Source organism: Platichthys flesus, chromosome 11, assembly GCF_949316205.1.
Source record: "Platichthys flesus chromosome 11, fPlaFle2.1, whole genome shotgun sequence".
In the NCBI taxonomy this organism is placed as follows: Eukaryota; Metazoa; Chordata; class Actinopteri; order Pleuronectiformes; family Pleuronectidae; genus Platichthys; species Platichthys flesus.
In genome coordinates this window covers 18095689-18113319 of record NC_084955.1, presented here as the reverse complement: position 1 = coordinate 18113319, position 17631 = coordinate 18095689, and the positions used below count along the sequence as shown (strand labels likewise).

Genomic DNA, 17631 nt, shown 5'->3' with positions numbered 1-17631 from the left:
ACAAACAGACAATGGCAGGTGGGCAGGTGAAAGGGAAAGCCTTCCAAACAGACCAAGAGACAGAGCGTGGGTTTGTTTAGGTACGAGAAGCTCAAACCGTATTTCTTAATTTTTTTTTATTTCCTAAGGACAAAGAGGAATAACTGGACAGTAGATCTGATGGTCTTTCTTGTTTTTTATTTCTCTCATCCGTCTTTACAAAAAGGAAAAAGCCTTGTATGTGCTGTAGGCGGAGAGAATTTCTGGCCCGTCAGCTATTCTGGTGTCTTCTTGTTTTCACTGTTTTGTGAAAGGAGACGTAAAAAAGGAAGGAAGGGGGGAGAGAGAAAACGACAGAGGGGAGGTGATAGAGACGTTGACGGTCCGAGCGTCTCAGAGACGTGTCACTTGTTGACAGAGGCGGCTGAGAAGAGTAAGTGTGCACCTGCTTTCCCTTTTTATGGGGGGGGTTGAGACAGGGAGAGGACCGGGTGGAGGGAGACCCGAGGAGGAGGAGGAGGAGGAAGAGGAGGAGGAGAGTGTGTGTAGTTTGAGCGTTGTTTAGTGAATGTGGTGTGATACATATGGAGTTATCAAACGAGACAGATGGAGGATGGTGTCACAAGTGGAATGAAGTGAGCGAGTGTTCTCCTGTAAACTGAGGAAGTAGAGAGGAACAGACTGTGTGTTTATAACATTAGGGATAAAAAAAAAAATTAAAAAAATTGTAATACTCCACTCGTGGTTCAGGTTCAGGTGACGCTTCCCCACCGATCATTCTGCGTCTCTCTGCTCCCGGGACGAGTGCACAGACAACATGGTTCGGTGAGTCCGGCTCTGAAATGTTCCTTCCAGCTCTGGCTCTGTTTGTGTCGCGATGACAACTTCTCTGTTTCGCGATGACAACTTCTCTGTTTCCATTGCTCCTTCTCTTTCTTCCCCCCCAGCTGTGGACCCATCATGCCGTCGTCTTGTATCATGTGATGTGTGTGTGTAGAGAAATTGTGTCATAATCGGACCTTTATTCTCAGAAGTTGTGAAACGAACCCGCTCCACTCCTCAAAATTCAAGCTTCCCTTTGCCTTGAGTCGACACTTCTTTATTTCTGTGACTCTTCTCCTTCGAATTGTCTCGTTCTGTATAAAAACCCTCGTGTGGCAGCAAAGAGATAAAGGGAACGAACATGTTCAAGTGCAAATTCGATCTAAGGGTCAAAAGTAGTTTAACACCTTGCTTATATTTATATTCAGTCGTATTCTAAGCTTTATAGTGAACATTGTAAAATAAAGAACTTTAACTTTTAATTCTGAAAGCTATACATTTGCAGGAAAACTATTGCGATGAGAGAAATAGAATTAGAGTGTTTTTTATATCGGTGGTTCTCAGACGTTAAATAGTTTGTCTGTACTGGTGCATTTATGTTAAATTGAGTTTATTCAATTTATTTTTTAGGTTAAACTGTAGTTGTGATGAGTTACAGTTCAGTGTTGCGACATTGAGCTTTTTTAATAGAATTCGATTGCACATAGAAACATAATGCCTCAACAGGTCTGCAAACGGAATGAGCAGAATAACGGTCTAGAATAGTGTGCAGGAGGAGGAATGAGAATAACATTTGGTTTCAGTATCAATTCATTTAACTATCAATTATTTGTTCAATCTAAAAACAATAAAAACGAACACTCATCACAAGTTACCAGATGTCGGTGTTTTGCCTTAAACTTTTTAATGGTTTCCAAAATACAATTTGGGTAAAATGTCATATATGTGTGTGTGTGTGTGTGTGTGTGTGTGTGTGTGTGTGTGTGTGTGTGTGTGTGTGTGTGTGTGTGTGTGTGTGTGTGTGTGTGTGTATGCAGGTGGTTCCACAGAGACATCACAGGCCTTCAGGCCGAAGAAGTGCTGAAGACCCGGGGCATTCACGGCAGCTTTCTGGCTCGACCCAGCAAGAAGAACGTGGGAGATTTCTCCCTCTCCGTCAGGTAACGGTGCAAAACACCACAGATTACACAACCGAGCGGAAATCTTAAGATCTCCTGTTTCAATGGTTGATTGAAAACTGACTCATGTTGCTATTTCACTTACAAAACCTTGAAGCAGAACATTAGTGACAAAGAAATAGATTGTCACAGTAGTTCGGTCCAGCTCCTCACGAAAACACACAAATCGTATCTTTAATGCTTTACAATTGAATTTCTAAAGGAATGAGCTGTATTTGAATCTAACTGTTTATTGCAACATGATTGTAAAACTTTGAGGAAAAGAGACAAATGAACAAATACTCTGTAAAGACGGAAATCCAATTTTCCACTGCGCTCTCTGGGCATTTTAAAATCACACCTTGAATTTGCACACCATGTGTTTTGCAACCGTAGACATGAACGTTGACACTTCTCCCCCTTCGTTGATCTGCACAACACAACAGACCGAAGACTGATCCTTTGACATGTTTAAGAATTCAATTTTATATCCTGGCTTCAAAGGGAATAAATTAACAAATAGAGTAAATGACGCTCGGTCGACAGATGAAATGTCAGGGTTTATTGAGTGACCCATCCTGAAACCCCTGACACATGGAATTTACTGATGTTTGTGTGACACACAGCTTCTGATTCAGGGCCTCAGCCTTTAAGATGAAGTGAAACATTAATCACAGTCGGGCAGTCTGTGGTTCAAAGAGGCGTCTGTTCAACTGACAGAGACATTTGTGTTATATTTATGGAGACGTACAGTGTTCTGTGGGAAAGTCAGTTCGCTTGGTGGTGTTTCCTCTCTCATGAGCCGCTGTGAGGGTCAATCTGACAATTCTGAACATTAGTAAAGATTATTAATGATCACATTACAGACACTCCTGGTTCTAAAATAACGGTAATGATGAGATAAACCCTGTCCTCTCTAGTGATCGACAGACAGTAATGACTTCAGCCTTTGCGTGAGAGAACAGAGACACTGAAAGCTCACAGTATGTACAGACCATGCAGAGTATTGGGTCCGGCTGCGCAATCGAACACTAAAACATTTCTTATCATATTTTTCTGTTGAAGCACTTTCTCTTTACTTTCCACAGGAAGTTCAGTTTTTTTTGGTGAAGGGAAAGCTTGCTGACGGTGAGTTGGCGCGGTCCTAACGGTTCTTTTGTCTCAGGGTGGACGATATAGTGACGCACATCCGGATCCAAAACACGGGCGACTTCTACGACCTGTATGGCGGAGAGAAGTTCGCCACCCTGTCGGAGCTGGTGGAGTACTACACGGCGGAGAGCGGCATCCTGCAGGACAAAGACGGCACCACCATCGATCTCAAGTACCCCCTCAACTGCTCCGACCCCACCACAGAGAGGTGTGTGCCCGCTTCACTGCAACTCACTGTTAAAGAGGATGGATATTAAGTGTCATTTTGCAGATTGAATCTTTCCCTCCAGAGCAGAGACTTTTCATCTGTGGCCACTTTTTAAATAGATATATTTTGAATATAAAGATAAGAGCCACCCACAGTGCACCACCTACAGCCGTCGAGGCTTCATGAGGCTTAAATGCAGCTGTAAAGACATTTAAAAGTGTTCAATAGAGCGTATATACCTTTTATTTAGGAGTTGCTTGCTCCGATCGAGCTGCACCAAATTACACACACTCACAGATATCAGTCTCCGAAGTTTATCTGATTTTCTTCAGCAAGATCTCCGTATTATTTCTTTTAAAATGTATTAACAATTTTCAAAAAATGCTCGATCCCACAATGAAGAAAGACTAAATTCCTGGATCCGAATCCGCACCAGATTCAAATGGGATCTTTTCTGACCCGTATCACATCCGTCCACCAAGTTACAGACGAACACAGATAGAAACACAACCTCCTCAGGGGGGAACGTAAAGGACAGTAGTTGTCAACAGTTATATTTTCTCATTAAAAAATGTTTTATTTAATGTCACCTGTCTTTTACTATATTAACGCAAATATGTTACAAAATCCTTCTGATAGGTGCACACACACACACACACACACACACACACACACACACACAGACACACACACACACACACGTCTTGAACTCAGATTTACGGTTTGTCAAATGTAGGTTAAAAAATAGACGTTAATATTGTTACGGCCACCAAGGAGGTTCTTTTTTCGTCTTGTGTTTGTTTGTTGGTTTGATTATGTGAAAAGTAGAGTTGGTGGAAGGATGACATTTAATTTCTCTGTGGATCCAGAGACGGAGCAGATCCAGGAATTATTTAACTTTAACATTATGCATATGGGTGCTTCTCGCCCAAAAGCATTTTTAGGGAACTGATATTTACGAATGTGTGAAAGTTGGTGCAGATCCAAATAAGAATCTGTGTGAAGTGAATTTAAATGTAGTTTGTTGTGTGTGCTCCACTCAGCGCTAGTTTTTATTCAGATCTGCCCAAATTGAACTTTTGAATTCCATGTCCTCGCTGCTGGAGCTGGATTCAACAGTTCTACCATTCTATCAGTTTAGGAGGACACAACTTGTAATCTATTGTGTTTGTGTGTGTGTGTGTGTGTGTGTGTGTGTGTGTGTCTGCACCCCCCGTCCTTCTCTCTCTGTCAGTTGTCTAACTTCCCTTTTGTTGCTGCGGTTGGAAACTTTAAGTTTTGACACTTTTGAAAGCAATGGCCAGACCTGCCTTGTCTTCCTCTATTGCACACACAACACCACCGTGTTCTTTCTCACACTGCGTCTTCCTCATCTCATTCTCTCTATTGCTCATCTGAGAAATGCACGTTCGCACACACACACACAACACAGCAGGTCACCATGCCATGCCGTGTTCTGTTCGTCAGGCCTCGTGCATGTGATTGATCAGAGCTGCTGATACCACCGCAGTCTGTCTAGTTCCAACTGTAGCCCTGACTGACACAGACAGTTAACTGCATGTGCATGGCTGGAGTCACCCGTCAGTTCTTCCTTCTGCCCAGGTTGTTCTTTACCTTCTGCAAAAGAGCATGGACACAACCTTTAGCTGTTTCGCTGCAGGTGCTTCATAGAACCTGCAGAAGATATCAAAAAAAAACTTTCTTCTGTAAATAATAAACTGTGATTTTAGCAAATCAGATAATCCCCTCTTAAGAAACCTGCAGAGAAAACAGAGAGGGACAGTGTGTCGTGTATTGCGGTGGTTTTTCTGAAGATGGGGGTGGGGTGGTGGTGGTGTGTGTGTGTGTGTGTTTGTGTGTGTTTGTGTGTGTGTGTGTGTGCGTGCGGTAGGGGGGGGCAGGCTATAAATAGTCTGTCCTCTTCAGCCACCATCAGAAATTTTCCGACCACAAAGCAGGAAGTTCAGAAGAAGAATCGAAAACTGTGCCTAAAATTAAGTCTCTGCCGAACTCAACAGAGCGCTCACACACAAACACACACACACACACACAGTGCAGTGGTGAACATATATCTAATCTGTGTCATTTTTATTTGCTTTTTTTGAATTTGCTGCATTTATGATTCTGGTGAGAACAGTTCAATGTTCAACATCCGTGTTTACCCGACCCTTGAACAGACTCATGCACATGGTTCAAAGTGCAGTCGCAGCCCTCTTGAGCTCACGTACAGGACGTTTAAAAGAGCAGACGTTCCGTTTGCATTTTTTTCAGTTGCGTGCAAAGTGTCCATATTCTGCATGAAGCACGTTATTGGGTCATGCATCTTTTTGCAGGTCACAGCCACAGACACAATTAACCTCATGAAAAACCTTTTGAAAGCATGTCGTGCATCATGGACCCTCAGTGTTTTTTCTCTGACGCAGGTGGTACCACGGTCACCTGTCTGGCCCAAATGCAGAGAAGCTGCTCAGTGCCCGAGAGGAGCCGGGGACCTTCCTGGTCAGAGAGTCGCTGTCCAAACCTGGAGACTTCGTCCTGTCCGCTCTGACGGACGAGAGGAGCAAGACGGGAGGGAAACGGGTCTCCCACATTAAGATAATGTGCCAGGTGGGTGCTTGTCCTTGTCTGTGTGTGTGGCCATGGCACAAAATGTAATGAATACATGAAGCTCTGACTTATTTGTATCAGTTTTCCACCGAATTATTCCCAGAAACAGCTTCACGTCACACAAAAAAACATCTGAGGGGTATTCCCAAAGCTGTGCAGTCTCATTTCCCATCTTGCGCAATAAAAGTCTGTCGCTCCTGTTTCAGCACGTCATTGGTGTCAAAATGTCAAGAATAGTTTTACCACAGATGTTCGACCCCCAGTAGTTCAAACAAAAAGTAAATCCGTCCACCCACTGTCGAACGATGTTCACGGCTCAACGCACACATCTGTCTCTCAAACTCATTTTCATAGACAGTGTTGTTTACTCGCTGTCTGGGTCTTTGCATTTTATTTTAGTTGAAGTCATAAAAAGATTTAGTGCATCGGTGGGGTGCAGGAGATTAATGCGAGATTACTGGAAGGGCAACAAGGGCCTTTTTATGAGCACGTGGCAAAGATCAGGGGAGATTGTCGACTCTAATCTTCAGAGTCTGTTACTGCAGTTTCCAATACAGAGGTGGGACCACATCAGAACACACTCAGAGGAAATCATGTTCATTACCAGTAAATTGTGTCATTTATTTAATTAAAACAATCATAAAAATAACCTTTGTAGGCCTTCATAAATCCTACATGCAATTTATTTGCCTGTAATTTTTATTCTCAAAAAAACATATCACATTAACTTCTATTATAATTTAAATGATATGAAGTTGTATTGTGCTTCTGCAAAAACATATTTTATCAAAAAATATCTCGTATTTCCATTTTGCACACGATTCCTTCTATGTGTGACGTTGCAATCGGCCAATCGCCCTCACAGAACGACAGGTACACGGTGGGGGGCTCGGAGATGTTCGACACGCTCACAGACCTGGTGGAGTTCTACAAGCGGAAGGGCATCGAGGAGCTGTCCGGGAACTGGGTGCATCTCAAACAGGTACGGTTTAGTTGCCGAGGCATAGTCATGTCTATAATAGTTTTTTTGTACAGATGTGTATTTATGTATTTCTGTTTGTACCGGGTTCTGCTTGTTTATATTTCCTCCCTTCACTCTTCCAGGTCAGTTTGACCGTTCTAGAAAATAATCATAAACTGAGAAGCACAGACATGTGTCGCTCACGCAGCTTTGTGTTGGTCTCAACCTCAAAGGTTTTCCATCACGTAACATTTCTATAATTAGATTTCTCAAGGTCCACCACTTTCTTGCCACATCAACAACTGGAATTTGCCTTTATGGCCTCAACCAAACAAAGACAAGAAGATAAAACAGACACAGAAACTCAAAATAGGCACATGGAGAAAAGAAAGCGTTATATAATAGAATAATCCTTATCTTTCTCCCCCCCCCCCCCCTCTCAGCCATATTACTCCACCAGAGTGAATGCAGCAGATATCGACAGCAGAGTGAAGGAGCTGAATCAGACCACGCAGCAGCAGCAGCCGGAGGGCCAGGCCGAGCAGAGCAAAGCCGGCTTCTGGGAGGAGTTTGACGTAAGGCTTGACCTCAGTGTTTCTCACCAAAAGTCAAATTAGACATCGCACCACTTTTTTTACCAACTGACTGACATCAACCTCTCACATCTCGAGTCACTTCCTCTCTGTGTCCAGTCAAGACGGCAGAGGTGTTATAGCACCGGCTTGTGGTGGTGATAGACATCAACCCTGCAGCAGAGTCCTAGAGTAAATCCCAACAGCTGTTATTATGTTGTGATATTTACTGAAAACACTATGCGTGTTAAAAACAATTAATATCAAGTGAAAGGAGAAGGAAACATGTTACACTGACAAATTACAAATTATTTCATTATTTATGTCATCATTTAGTCTCAAATATTGAAGTCGTTCTTTTGTACACAGAATATCAAGACAGAGGACTACAATATTTAGCAATTTTTCCAAAGCCTGATGTTTCCTCCTCGAATTGCTTGTACCAAATGTGTTATCTTTTTGCCAAAGAAACGACAAATTGATTATCTAACGTCTAAGTTGCTACATGACTTCCTGACTCTGGTGGAGACGCAACTCCAGTACGATCCAGTAAATTGAGAGTTTGATTGATTGATTCTATAATTTCTTGTCGGTATAAAACTATAATTAGATTAATTTATTGTATTCTATGTCTCTGTGCCTCCAGGCTCTGCAGAAGCTGCAGGCAAAGGTGAAGAAGAGCAGGGAGGAAGGACAAAGACCTGAGAACAAAAGCAAAAACAGATACAAGAACATTCTCCCCTGTGAGTTTTCATCTTTCTCTGCGTCATCACATTAAAGCGTCCTCGTTCTGACCGTGATCATTTCAACCAAACGTCTTTTCCGTCTCCCACAAGTCGACGACACCAGGGTCGTGCTGAAGGATGCAGATCCCAGCGTCGTGGGTTCAGACTACATCAACGGCAACTATGTGAAGGTTTGTGTACAAACCCTCTGCGCTCACAGCAACACAAAATGACCACAACATAAAAAGACACACAATGGGAAACTGACACTCATCTCCTCCAGATTCGTTCAGTGACATTACGGTTGTTGTGTGTATTGATTCGCTCCGTTGTTTTCAGAACACCCTGTGGGAGTCGGGAGATCAGAAGGTTTACATCGCCTGTCAGGGTTGCTTAGCGTCGACCGTCAACGATTTCTGGCAGATGGTGTGGCAGGAGAACACCCGCGTGATCGTCATGACAACCAGAGAGGTCGAGAAAGGAAGGGTCAGTATCCGAGCAACAGTCACGAAAAGATGGATGGATTCGAACTGTCTTTATTGAATCAACTCTCAAAATGCCAAGAAGGGAAAGTAACATTGTTGTTATTTAGTATTATTAATAATCTCTAACGGCAGATCCCTGAGAGGAGTTTATGGTTCTGTGTTTATATACACACATATACACGAGCTTTTCTAGTCTTGATGACCACTCAAAGTGCTTTACAGTTTTACATTCACCCATTCACACACACTTTCATACAGTGCATCTACTGGCAGCTCTTTGTTATTCTATGGGGGGGGCAATTCGGGGTTCAGCATATTGCCCAAGGACACTTCGGCATGCAGATGGATAAGACTTGGGATCGAACTGCCGACCTTCAGGATAAAGGACGACCACTCTACCCCTCAGCCACAGCCGCCCAGTTTAGTCTCATTTGACAAAACAAAAACAAATAATACCTAAATAATAGTCATATAAATACATTACAGCTGACTTGAAAATGAAATTAAAAAAACTATATATATATATATTTATTTGAGTAAACTGGACAGTAGAGATGACATTCATTACAACGTACCATTATCAAAATCAATACAATAATCACTATTAAAATAAATAAAAAAATACCATAAAAATGTATGAAGTTACCATCTAGAAGTCAAACAGCTGAAACATATGAGGTAAATACAGAAACATATTTCTAAGCCCTGCAGAGGTTCTTTGTAACTGAAGTGACAAATTGAGTTCGGATTCATTTCAGTAATTTATTTTTATTTTGTTGCAGAATAAATGTGTCCCGTACTGGCCGGACCTTCAAACCACCAAGGAGATGGGGGGCTACCTGGTGACCTTCGAGTCGGAGAGAGAAGCTGCTGATTACAAAGTCCGAGTTATGGAGATCGCTCTCGTGGACAAGGTAGCCGCCGACCTCCCTGCATGTCACTCTTCACTGTGTGCGCAGACTTTGACTTGTTAACATGTTTTTCTGTCTCACAGCCAAAAAAATCTCGTCAGGTGTGGCACTTCCAGTACCTCAGCTGGCCAGACCACGGCGTTCCTGAGCAGCCGGGCGGCGTCCTCAGCTTCGTCACTCAAGTCAACTGTAAACAGGCTGAATTTCCCAACGCTGGGCCCATAGTCATCCACTGCAGGTACTGGAGGATAATTCGGATGAGGAATCAAACTGTGAAGCTGAGCGATTCGTCAGAGCACTGACTGCATTATTGGGGCTTTAAAATTCATCCTTATTTTCACAGACTAATTTGTCGTTACGTTTTCAAATAATTAATTTAACATTTACTCTACAAAATCTTGAAAACTGCACTAGCTGTAGGTTATACCTGATATATACCTCTGATTTCACCCCTGTCCGTTTGTTGGTTTGTCTGTTTGTTGGTTTATGAGCAAGATTACACAACAACTCCTGGAACGTTTACCACACATCTGAGTTAATGAATTAGGTGCTGGTCAGGGTACAACTTGTTAAAGTTTGGTGTGGATCCAGAATCTTTTATCTTTCACTTTAACAATCTGAGATAGGGAGCTTTTTAGATTTTCCTTGATTTCTCAGAAGACTCTTTAGGGGATGGATATTTATGAGTGTGTGAAATTCGGTGCAGATACAAATGTGAAAATATGGATCTAGAGCATTTATTTAAATGTGGTTTCATAAGGGGACTGTTGTTCAATTTAACATTATAATAAAACAGAAATGAGCAAATCCTCACGTTTGAGGCGGCTGGAAGCAGCAAATAGTGACATTTTCTTAGCTTGATAAATGATCCAAACAGTGAACTGATTATGAAACGTTTTGTAATTTGATTCCATTGATTGGTTGATCATTTCGTTGTAATTATCACGATGCAACCAGGCCCCACCCATCAGCGATGCATTATTCTTGATCTTGAGTTTAATCGAAACAGTTATTTCTCACATCCCAAGAAGCTGTTAATGCATTGAGGGGGATGGGAAGAATTTGCAGGACAAGACAATATGTTTCACAGGTAGAAGTTAAACCAAATGGTGGCTCACCCCACGTGTCAGAGAGATCATTAATCCTCAGGTTTTAAATGCCTGACTCCGTTGTGTTATGTAAATATCACAGCACTAATTTTTCCAGGCTCTGGTTTCTTATACTCGTAAGTTAAAGATTAAAATTATCATATTATTAGGCTTAAGATTAGTCGTAGTCGAACAAAAGGTTTTCAGTCAACTGACAATTTATCCTTGTGGAATTTTTCCACGTGTGATTTGTGGGACACTGAAGCTGTTTGTGTGTTTTTTAAAAACTTGTTGCTTGATGTTTATCTGACCCTTGTGTAAGTGTTTTGGTATGTGCGCATGTTAACAAAGCCACACAGAAGTAATCAGATACTTTACCTTCACTCAGAGGTTCCCAACATCGCTGACATGTGGCCCTTTAAATGAAGCAATGTTTACTTAAGAACTGGACCCTTTATTCATGTTAAATACAGTTTGTCTGAGGTGAGAGTAAAGAAAGAAGGCATGTTTTTAGGAGACATAAAGCAATTCACAATTAAAAAACAATCTAGCCTGCACCACACAGAGCAGCCAGCATGGGTTAATGACATTCAGTTTAAATGCATATTGTTTTGAGTGATGGGAAGATATATTCACTGAATTTCTCCTGTGATTCTGTTTAGTGCTGGAATCGGTCGGACGGGCACGATTATGGTCATCGACATGATCATCGAGACCATTGACACTCTGGGTAACACGTTTGTAGTTATTGAGACATGTATTGAGGAGAAACATGCATTCTTTATTCTCCATCCAATGCTTTTCTGTCTCCTCTCCATCTTCCCTGCAGGTCTGGACTGTGACATCGACATCCCAAAGTACATCCAGATGGTGCGGGAGCAGCGCTCTGGGATGGTGCAGACGGAGACACAGTACAAGTTCATCTACCTGGCTGTGTTGGAGTACATACAGAGCACCAAGGCCAAGGAGAGCGCCTCTATGGTGAGCAGCCGGGCCGGGACCATCAAACACACTCTGGGATTGAATCTTCTCTTGGGGCTGAATATAGGTTGTTGTGGGGGAAATCATCAGAGCTACATCTGTGTGACAGAGGGCCTTTGTACTTCTGACTGCTGATTAGCACACGACAGGTTGACCGATACGTTATCAGAGCAGCTGTGAAAGACGAACGTTGACCCTGAGACAGAAAACATTCAATCACAAAGACCAAACCATCCACATGACCTTTCTTTGTGCTTGAGTACATCAGTCCTATATCTGAACCGTCTGCTCTTCTCCTCCCCAGGAAACCGAGCCGGAATACGGAAATCTGCAGCTCAAACACCAGCCAGTGACCAGGAAGGTCTCAAAGTGAGTGTGTGTGGCTAATTCACATTTTCCCTCTAAACCTCACACCACCGTCCTACTTTCTTTTAAAAACTTCAGCCTTACATCAGCAGTTTGTGGAGGAAGAGTCGAGCTGCTCACTGTCTCATTCAGTAGAGAGATGGAGCTGTGGCTGGAGGGAAGATAAAAGCTGAATGTCCACTTCAGTTGCATGCTTTTATTTCTGTGGACTATAAATAAACCCCTCGGTATAATTTAATTTATGTTTTTATTAGGAGGACTTCAACTGTTTTAGTCCAGATTACAATATCTCAGCTGTTTGGGGAATTTTATAAGAGATATTTGTGTCTCTGATCATAGAGAAGAGGAAGACACCGTTTTAATTATGTAAATAAAGAAGTTCATCGGGACTCTTTCGTATTTTTGAAAAATAACAGAAATAGTTCTGTGAAACCCTCAAATATGGGTGTTTGTTAATGTCAAAGAGATTTCCTGACTTTTAGTCCGTAGTGTGGGTCACGAGCCGAAAAGACTTGATTCTACATTATCTAAAACTCAATAGCATCTGTGAGCAGATCCTCACCTGCTAAATGAGCACATATTAAAAACCCTCACCACCAGTTTGTAAACATATGAAGTCTTTAAGGTTATCAGGACCTTTTTAATAACAGCGTAAAACTCCTCCAGAGCCACAGAGAACTTCACACTGAACCGTTTTCACTATTCACGATGAGATTCGCTCAGTGAAGTGATGCTTTAATAGATAAACAAGGCTAAAACTATTTTTTACAGAGTGCACACAAATTCAACACACCCCTCCTATGTGTGTTTTATTGTGTGAATAATGTTTGTGTGACCCCTGGGCTCTGGAGCCTCTCGTGTATTAACTGGAACAATGTTCTAATTATCCAATCAGAGGCAATGAAACGGCTCCCACACACCGGATCACTCAGATCCTCACACTGTAAACTCTGACCCACTTGGATCGCTGCCATCAGCTTGGAGTGATTGAACTTCGGGCTTTTCTCTGTTTAAATTGTTCTAAAGCAGCAGCCTTGTTCATCAACCTCTCTGGTTAACCTCAGTGTTTGCTGGTTTATGCATAAAGGTGCTGAATCGCCGAAAAATAAATCACTCACCGGCTTTGTTTTTCATTTCCAGGAAAACGGAAGACGTTTACGAGAATCTGTCAAAAGGAAAGAAGGACGTGAAGAAACCGAAGTCGGACAAGAAAAGTGGCTCGTTGAGAAAGAAATAGGAGCGACTGCGAGGTTTTAGCCAAAATGTGTCCTGTGATTATATTTATGTTAAAGAATTAGTTTTTCAGTGAAGATATTATACAAACATACATGTTTATGGTTTAAAAGCAGAGATAGGTCATTGACCTCTGATGAGGCACATGAGAGGTCATGCTTGGTTGTTAAAAATATAAAGGCGGAGCATGTGTGAACACTCTTTGCTTAATTTTTAGTAAAGACGTTTTTTGCTCTTTATTATTGCTTTTTTGGCAACAGATGTAAAGACTTCACTACTTTGAATAAATAAAAAAAATAACTGAACTGAAGTGGATGCATGGGGATATAGTAGGGTGGGCCTAGCTGAAGTGGGCCTACACGGCACAGGTCCAGGGCCCCAAGGAACCCGGAGCCCTAGGAGCCAGGGGGCCCTCGGAGAAACCTGCAAAAATCAACAAGAGAAACTCAACAGAACAAAAAAAGAATCTCTAAGAAATGAAAAACAAACACACAGAGACGACAAAGAGACGCAAAACGTGTCTTGTGTTTTGTGTCTCTTCTTTCAGTCGGGGGTCCTTTTACTTGTCTGAGCCTGGGGGGGCATTATGTCATAATCCGTCCATTGTTGTGGTGACATTGTCTGTGTCTTCTACGTCAGTGATATTTCAGACCGAGCACGAAGATGCAGGTCGGTCATCGGATGTCGGAGGAGAGGCTTTCTGAGTAATGTGGGGAAAGTATTAAAGTACAATATCAATGTGTAGGTGGGCTCTTTATATTAAAAGTTTTTTTTCCACTTTTTCATGTCTCAAATTTAACCAGATTTTGAGTGTCAGCTCCTCAGACAAAAAGAAGGTCTGCATAACATAAATCCTTCAATTTGAAAGGGAAAACATGTTTTGGGGTTAAAGTTGTTTTCACAGATTTACATAGTGTCCCTCTGTTACATGAAACGCCTCTAAGGTTATTGTAGAGGTCAGGGGTCATGGGGGGGATGAGGATATAGAAATAACAAGATAATTAGGTTAGGGATGAGTTGCACAATGACTGGAATTCAATGCAAATTCCTAGTAAGGATAAGAGTGCAAACTTGTGTGTGTCTGACATAAAACAACACAACAAATCCCATTGAGATGATTAAAACAACACAACAAATCCCATTGAGATGATTAACATTCTGATCTGCTGAACACATAACAAAATTAAGTCTGCAATGAGTTATCCATGCGCTGCTCACCTCCACCCCACCCACCACATGTTCCAGGGATCCTAAGCACCGCCCCTGCCCGTCACCGATCCCTCTGGCTCCGAGCAGAACAGAGGAGTGAACCGCCCCCCTTGCATGTGCTCCTGCAGGAGAAAAATCCCCGAGTGGAAAAGGATTTCATAAACCCACAGTGAGGAGTTTTTCGCGCAGTCTGCGGTGCAATCGCTTCGGTCCTGACGCTCCTTTTACGCACGGACCTCCTCCAGTCCGGGCATTGTCCACAGAGGTTGCGCAAGTGAAAGTGATATCAGAGCAGGCGGCTGTGTCTCTCTGCAGGATCCTCACTCGCCCCGAAGCAGAAGAAGAAGGAGGTTTCAGCTCGTCTGCAGGTTTTTGTGTTTTCGGGAAACAACAAAAGCAGCAACATGTCCAAACCTAATTACTCCGGCGCGTTCCATATGGTGGAGCAGGTGAATATGGACGCGTACCTAGCAGCTTTGGGTAAGATTTTAGTCGTGTCGCCTCTGGGAAGCTTTTTTAGAACATCTACAACAAGTCAAACTCGTCATTAAGACTAATACAAGTCCAGTAGAAGAGATCCTCCATTTCCCAAACAGCCACTCCTGCTGCGCAGCGTTTTAATCAGGCTCGTGTGTTCCACTGCTCAGTTAGTTTGAGTTGTTATTCGTCTTCTAAAACTGATTTCATCAACATCTGCATCATCAAACTTGTGTAATGAAATCTGAACCATGTCCTTTACATGACCCCGTACACAGATACACACACAAACACACACACACACACACACACACACACACACACACACACACACAGTGTTATGGGGTTTACACAAAGCCCCCTTTTAACATGATCACGTTTAGCTTCTGGCCTGTGTTGAATTGAAAGTGTCTCTATCTTCTCTCAGACATCAACTTTGCTCTGAGGAAGATCGTGTGTCTCTTGAGGCCGAGCAAAGAGATCACCCATGACCCGGCTTCAGGGTCCATGAAGATCCGCACTCTCACCACCTTCAAGAACTTCAACATGGATTTCAAGATCGGAGAAGAGTTCACTGAAGACCTGGGGCCAGTGGACGGACGTGTGTGTCAGGTGCGTGCTTCTGTGTGTTTCTGTGTGTTGTTGAATATAAACGTGGACTAATTTGGACACATTCACAGGCTCCTGGTTCGGTGAATCTAGCGCATCTCTTCTCTGTTTGCACAAGTTTGGTTTCTGTGTTTTTTACTTTGGAGTGTCGGAGCAACTCCGACCACCTACTGCTGTTATTCTTGTGTTGTAACCACCTCCTGCTGCTTCAGCCTGCAAAGAGTGACGTGAGAAGGAAGGATGCTCTTGAAACCGGTGCATGAATAACAAACAAACGAAAGCTCTTGTGATTGAAAGCGTGAGCCACTTTACATACTAATGACACACAACATCTCTGTGCTGCTGCAGACCACGGTGAACTGGGAAGGAGACAAGCTGCTCTGTGTGCAGAGAGGCGAGAAAGAGGGTCGAGGCTGGACCCACTGGCTGGAGGGAGACAAGCTGCACTTGGTAAGAGAGGATAGATCAAGTGAAAAGATGTGAGGAGGAGGCCAAAGCAGAGGGAGGGAGGAAGGGAGCGAGGGAGGGAGGGAGGGGGATATGGAATTAGGAAAATAAAAGCATTAAGGGAGAAAGATGCTGAGTGAGGGAGAACATGCAAACTAGAAGGACACTCTATTTCAACCAAGGCCCAACGGTGGCCTTACGAAACCATTTACATTTTTTGGATTTGAAGAGAAGCTCTGGAGGTTTGTATTCTGTTGCACCATGTTGTCTTTGTGGGAAGACGTCATTATGTTTTTTTAATAGGCTGACCTGTGCTAGCCTGAAGGGAAAAAAAGACACTGAACAAAGGAGGGCAAAGACAAGTGGAAGTTTCTTGAATGCACTTTGTAATGAAATGCCAATGTAGAGGGCTAGTTCTCTTTTTCGCTGCCAAGGATTGCACAAAACCTACGGAACTGGTTCCCATTACATTTTGTGAAGGGATGGGCCGTGACCCAAGGAAGAGCCCATTCCAATCAGGCATGTTAGGAGGACTCATATTTACGAGCGTGTGAGTTGTGGTGCAGGTCCAGATAAACATCTTTCTCTACTGATTTTAACTCTGGTTTCATAAGGAGACTGTTGGGACCGGGCAGAGGAATGCACTCTACTTTTAGTTTCTGGTTGTTAAGGAGTTTAAGATTATAGATTAGCTGTCAATGTGGATTACGATTTCAAACAATAGCCAGTGTTCCGCTTACGAGCTCGCGCCGGATTTCTAATACCTCTGTTTGTGTCCGAACAAAACAACACACTGTTGCTGCTGCGTCCATGTTCAGCAGAAACTCGGGAAAGAAATCCCAGCGAGCTCCAGGCTTTAAAATGGTGGATTTCTCCTGAAGGGAGTCAGGAGCAGTGTGAGAGACTAATGAGTGAGTGAGGGGGAGCCGGAGCAGGAAGAAGGGGGGAGAGGAGGAGGGCTATAAAAAAAGCAGCGAGATAAGTAGACGGTGAAAAGAGTGGGAGACGGATTACGAGGTCAGAGGATGAGGAGAGGGAGAGAAGGGGGGTGTGATGGTGTTTTGGGACGCGATCCTTGGTGAGTGTTTCACTAATTTAGTTCTTCTTTCATGTGCCAAACTGTCATATTGATTCCCACTGCTCACTATAACCCCCCCCACCCCCATCCCCCTGCCCACCCCCTGTTTTAATCTCGGTCTCCCCTCTATCCTCTGTTTCTCTCCCCGCAGGAGATGAGAGTTAAGGACATCGTTGCCAAGCAAGTCTTCAAGAAGGCGGATTGAAGTGAAGCGGAAATGTGTGTGTTTGTGTATAAACACAATTAATTTTTTGCCAGAAAATTGTCCAGCACCTGGTACAGGAATTAAATTGTGTTAAATGTTTATTCGTTTTTTTGAAAATGTAATCAACAATGTTTTGAAATTTAGCAATAAGACTGAATATGTGCTGTTATGTTGTTGTTGTTTTCTGTACTGAGAAGAGCAGCATGAGTCTTGACTTGTAAACATTCCCAAACATACTTCCTCATATTGCACTATACCCTTTACCATGTTATAAACAAATCAGACTTCTGTCAGCATCACTGCTCCATCTTTAATATTATATCTTAATATACCCAATGTTTTACAGCTTCAAGTGTCTT

The 17631-nt window shown here is 42.8% G+C and overlaps 2 protein-coding genes across 2 annotated transcripts; both read left to right on the top strand.

Moving 5' to 3' along the window:
- Positions 1-109: 109 nt before the first annotated feature.
- ptpn6 (protein tyrosine phosphatase non-receptor type 6) lies at positions 110-14028 on the top strand. Its single transcript, XM_062399957.1, has 16 exons — positions 110-412; positions 730-804; positions 1839-1961; positions 3124-3318; positions 5742-5925; positions 6791-6907; positions 7330-7461; positions 8105-8201; positions 8295-8374; positions 8523-8669; positions 9451-9582; positions 9663-9817; positions 11330-11397; positions 11497-11648; positions 11953-12017; positions 13155-14028. The coding sequence occupies exons 2-16, from the start codon at positions 797-799 to the stop codon at positions 13249-13251; spliced, it is 1752 nt and encodes a 583-aa protein (XP_062255941.1). The 5' UTR covers positions 110-412; positions 730-796; the 3' UTR covers positions 13252-14028.
- Positions 14029-14555: 527 nt separating this feature from the next.
- Positions 14556-17608, top strand: rbp5 (retinol binding protein 1a, cellular). The gene is made up of 4 exons (XM_062400075.1): positions 14556-14936; positions 15361-15545; positions 15891-15992; positions 17219-17608. The coding sequence occupies exons 1-4, from the start codon at positions 14861-14863 to the stop codon at positions 17270-17272; spliced, it is 417 nt and encodes a 138-aa protein (XP_062256059.1). The 5' UTR covers positions 14556-14860; the 3' UTR covers positions 17273-17608.
- Positions 17609-17631: the final 23 nt, after the last annotated feature.

Excerpts from the sequence above, each read along its gene's own strand:
- ptpn6 (XM_062399957.1), top strand. Across the intron at positions 5,926-6,790 it reads ACATTAAGATAATGTGCCAG|AACGACAGGTACACGGTGGG; the intron begins GTGGGTGCTTGT and ends TCGCCCTCACAG. Across the intron at positions 8,375-8,522 it reads TCAACGGCAACTATGTGAAG|AACACCCTGTGGGAGTCGGG; the intron begins GTTTGTGTACAA and ends CGTTGTTTTCAG.
- rbp5 (XM_062400075.1), top strand. The coding sequence starts at position 14,861 with ATGTCCAAACCTAATTACTCCGGCGCGTTCCATATGGTGGAGCAGGTG. Across the intron at positions 14,937-15,360 it reads CGCGTACCTAGCAGCTTTGG|ACATCAACTTTGCTCTGAGG; the intron begins GTAAGATTTTAG and ends ATCTTCTCTCAG. Across the intron at positions 15,546-15,890 it reads TGGACGGACGTGTGTGTCAG|ACCACGGTGAACTGGGAAGG; the intron begins GTGCGTGCTTCT and ends GTGCTGCTGCAG.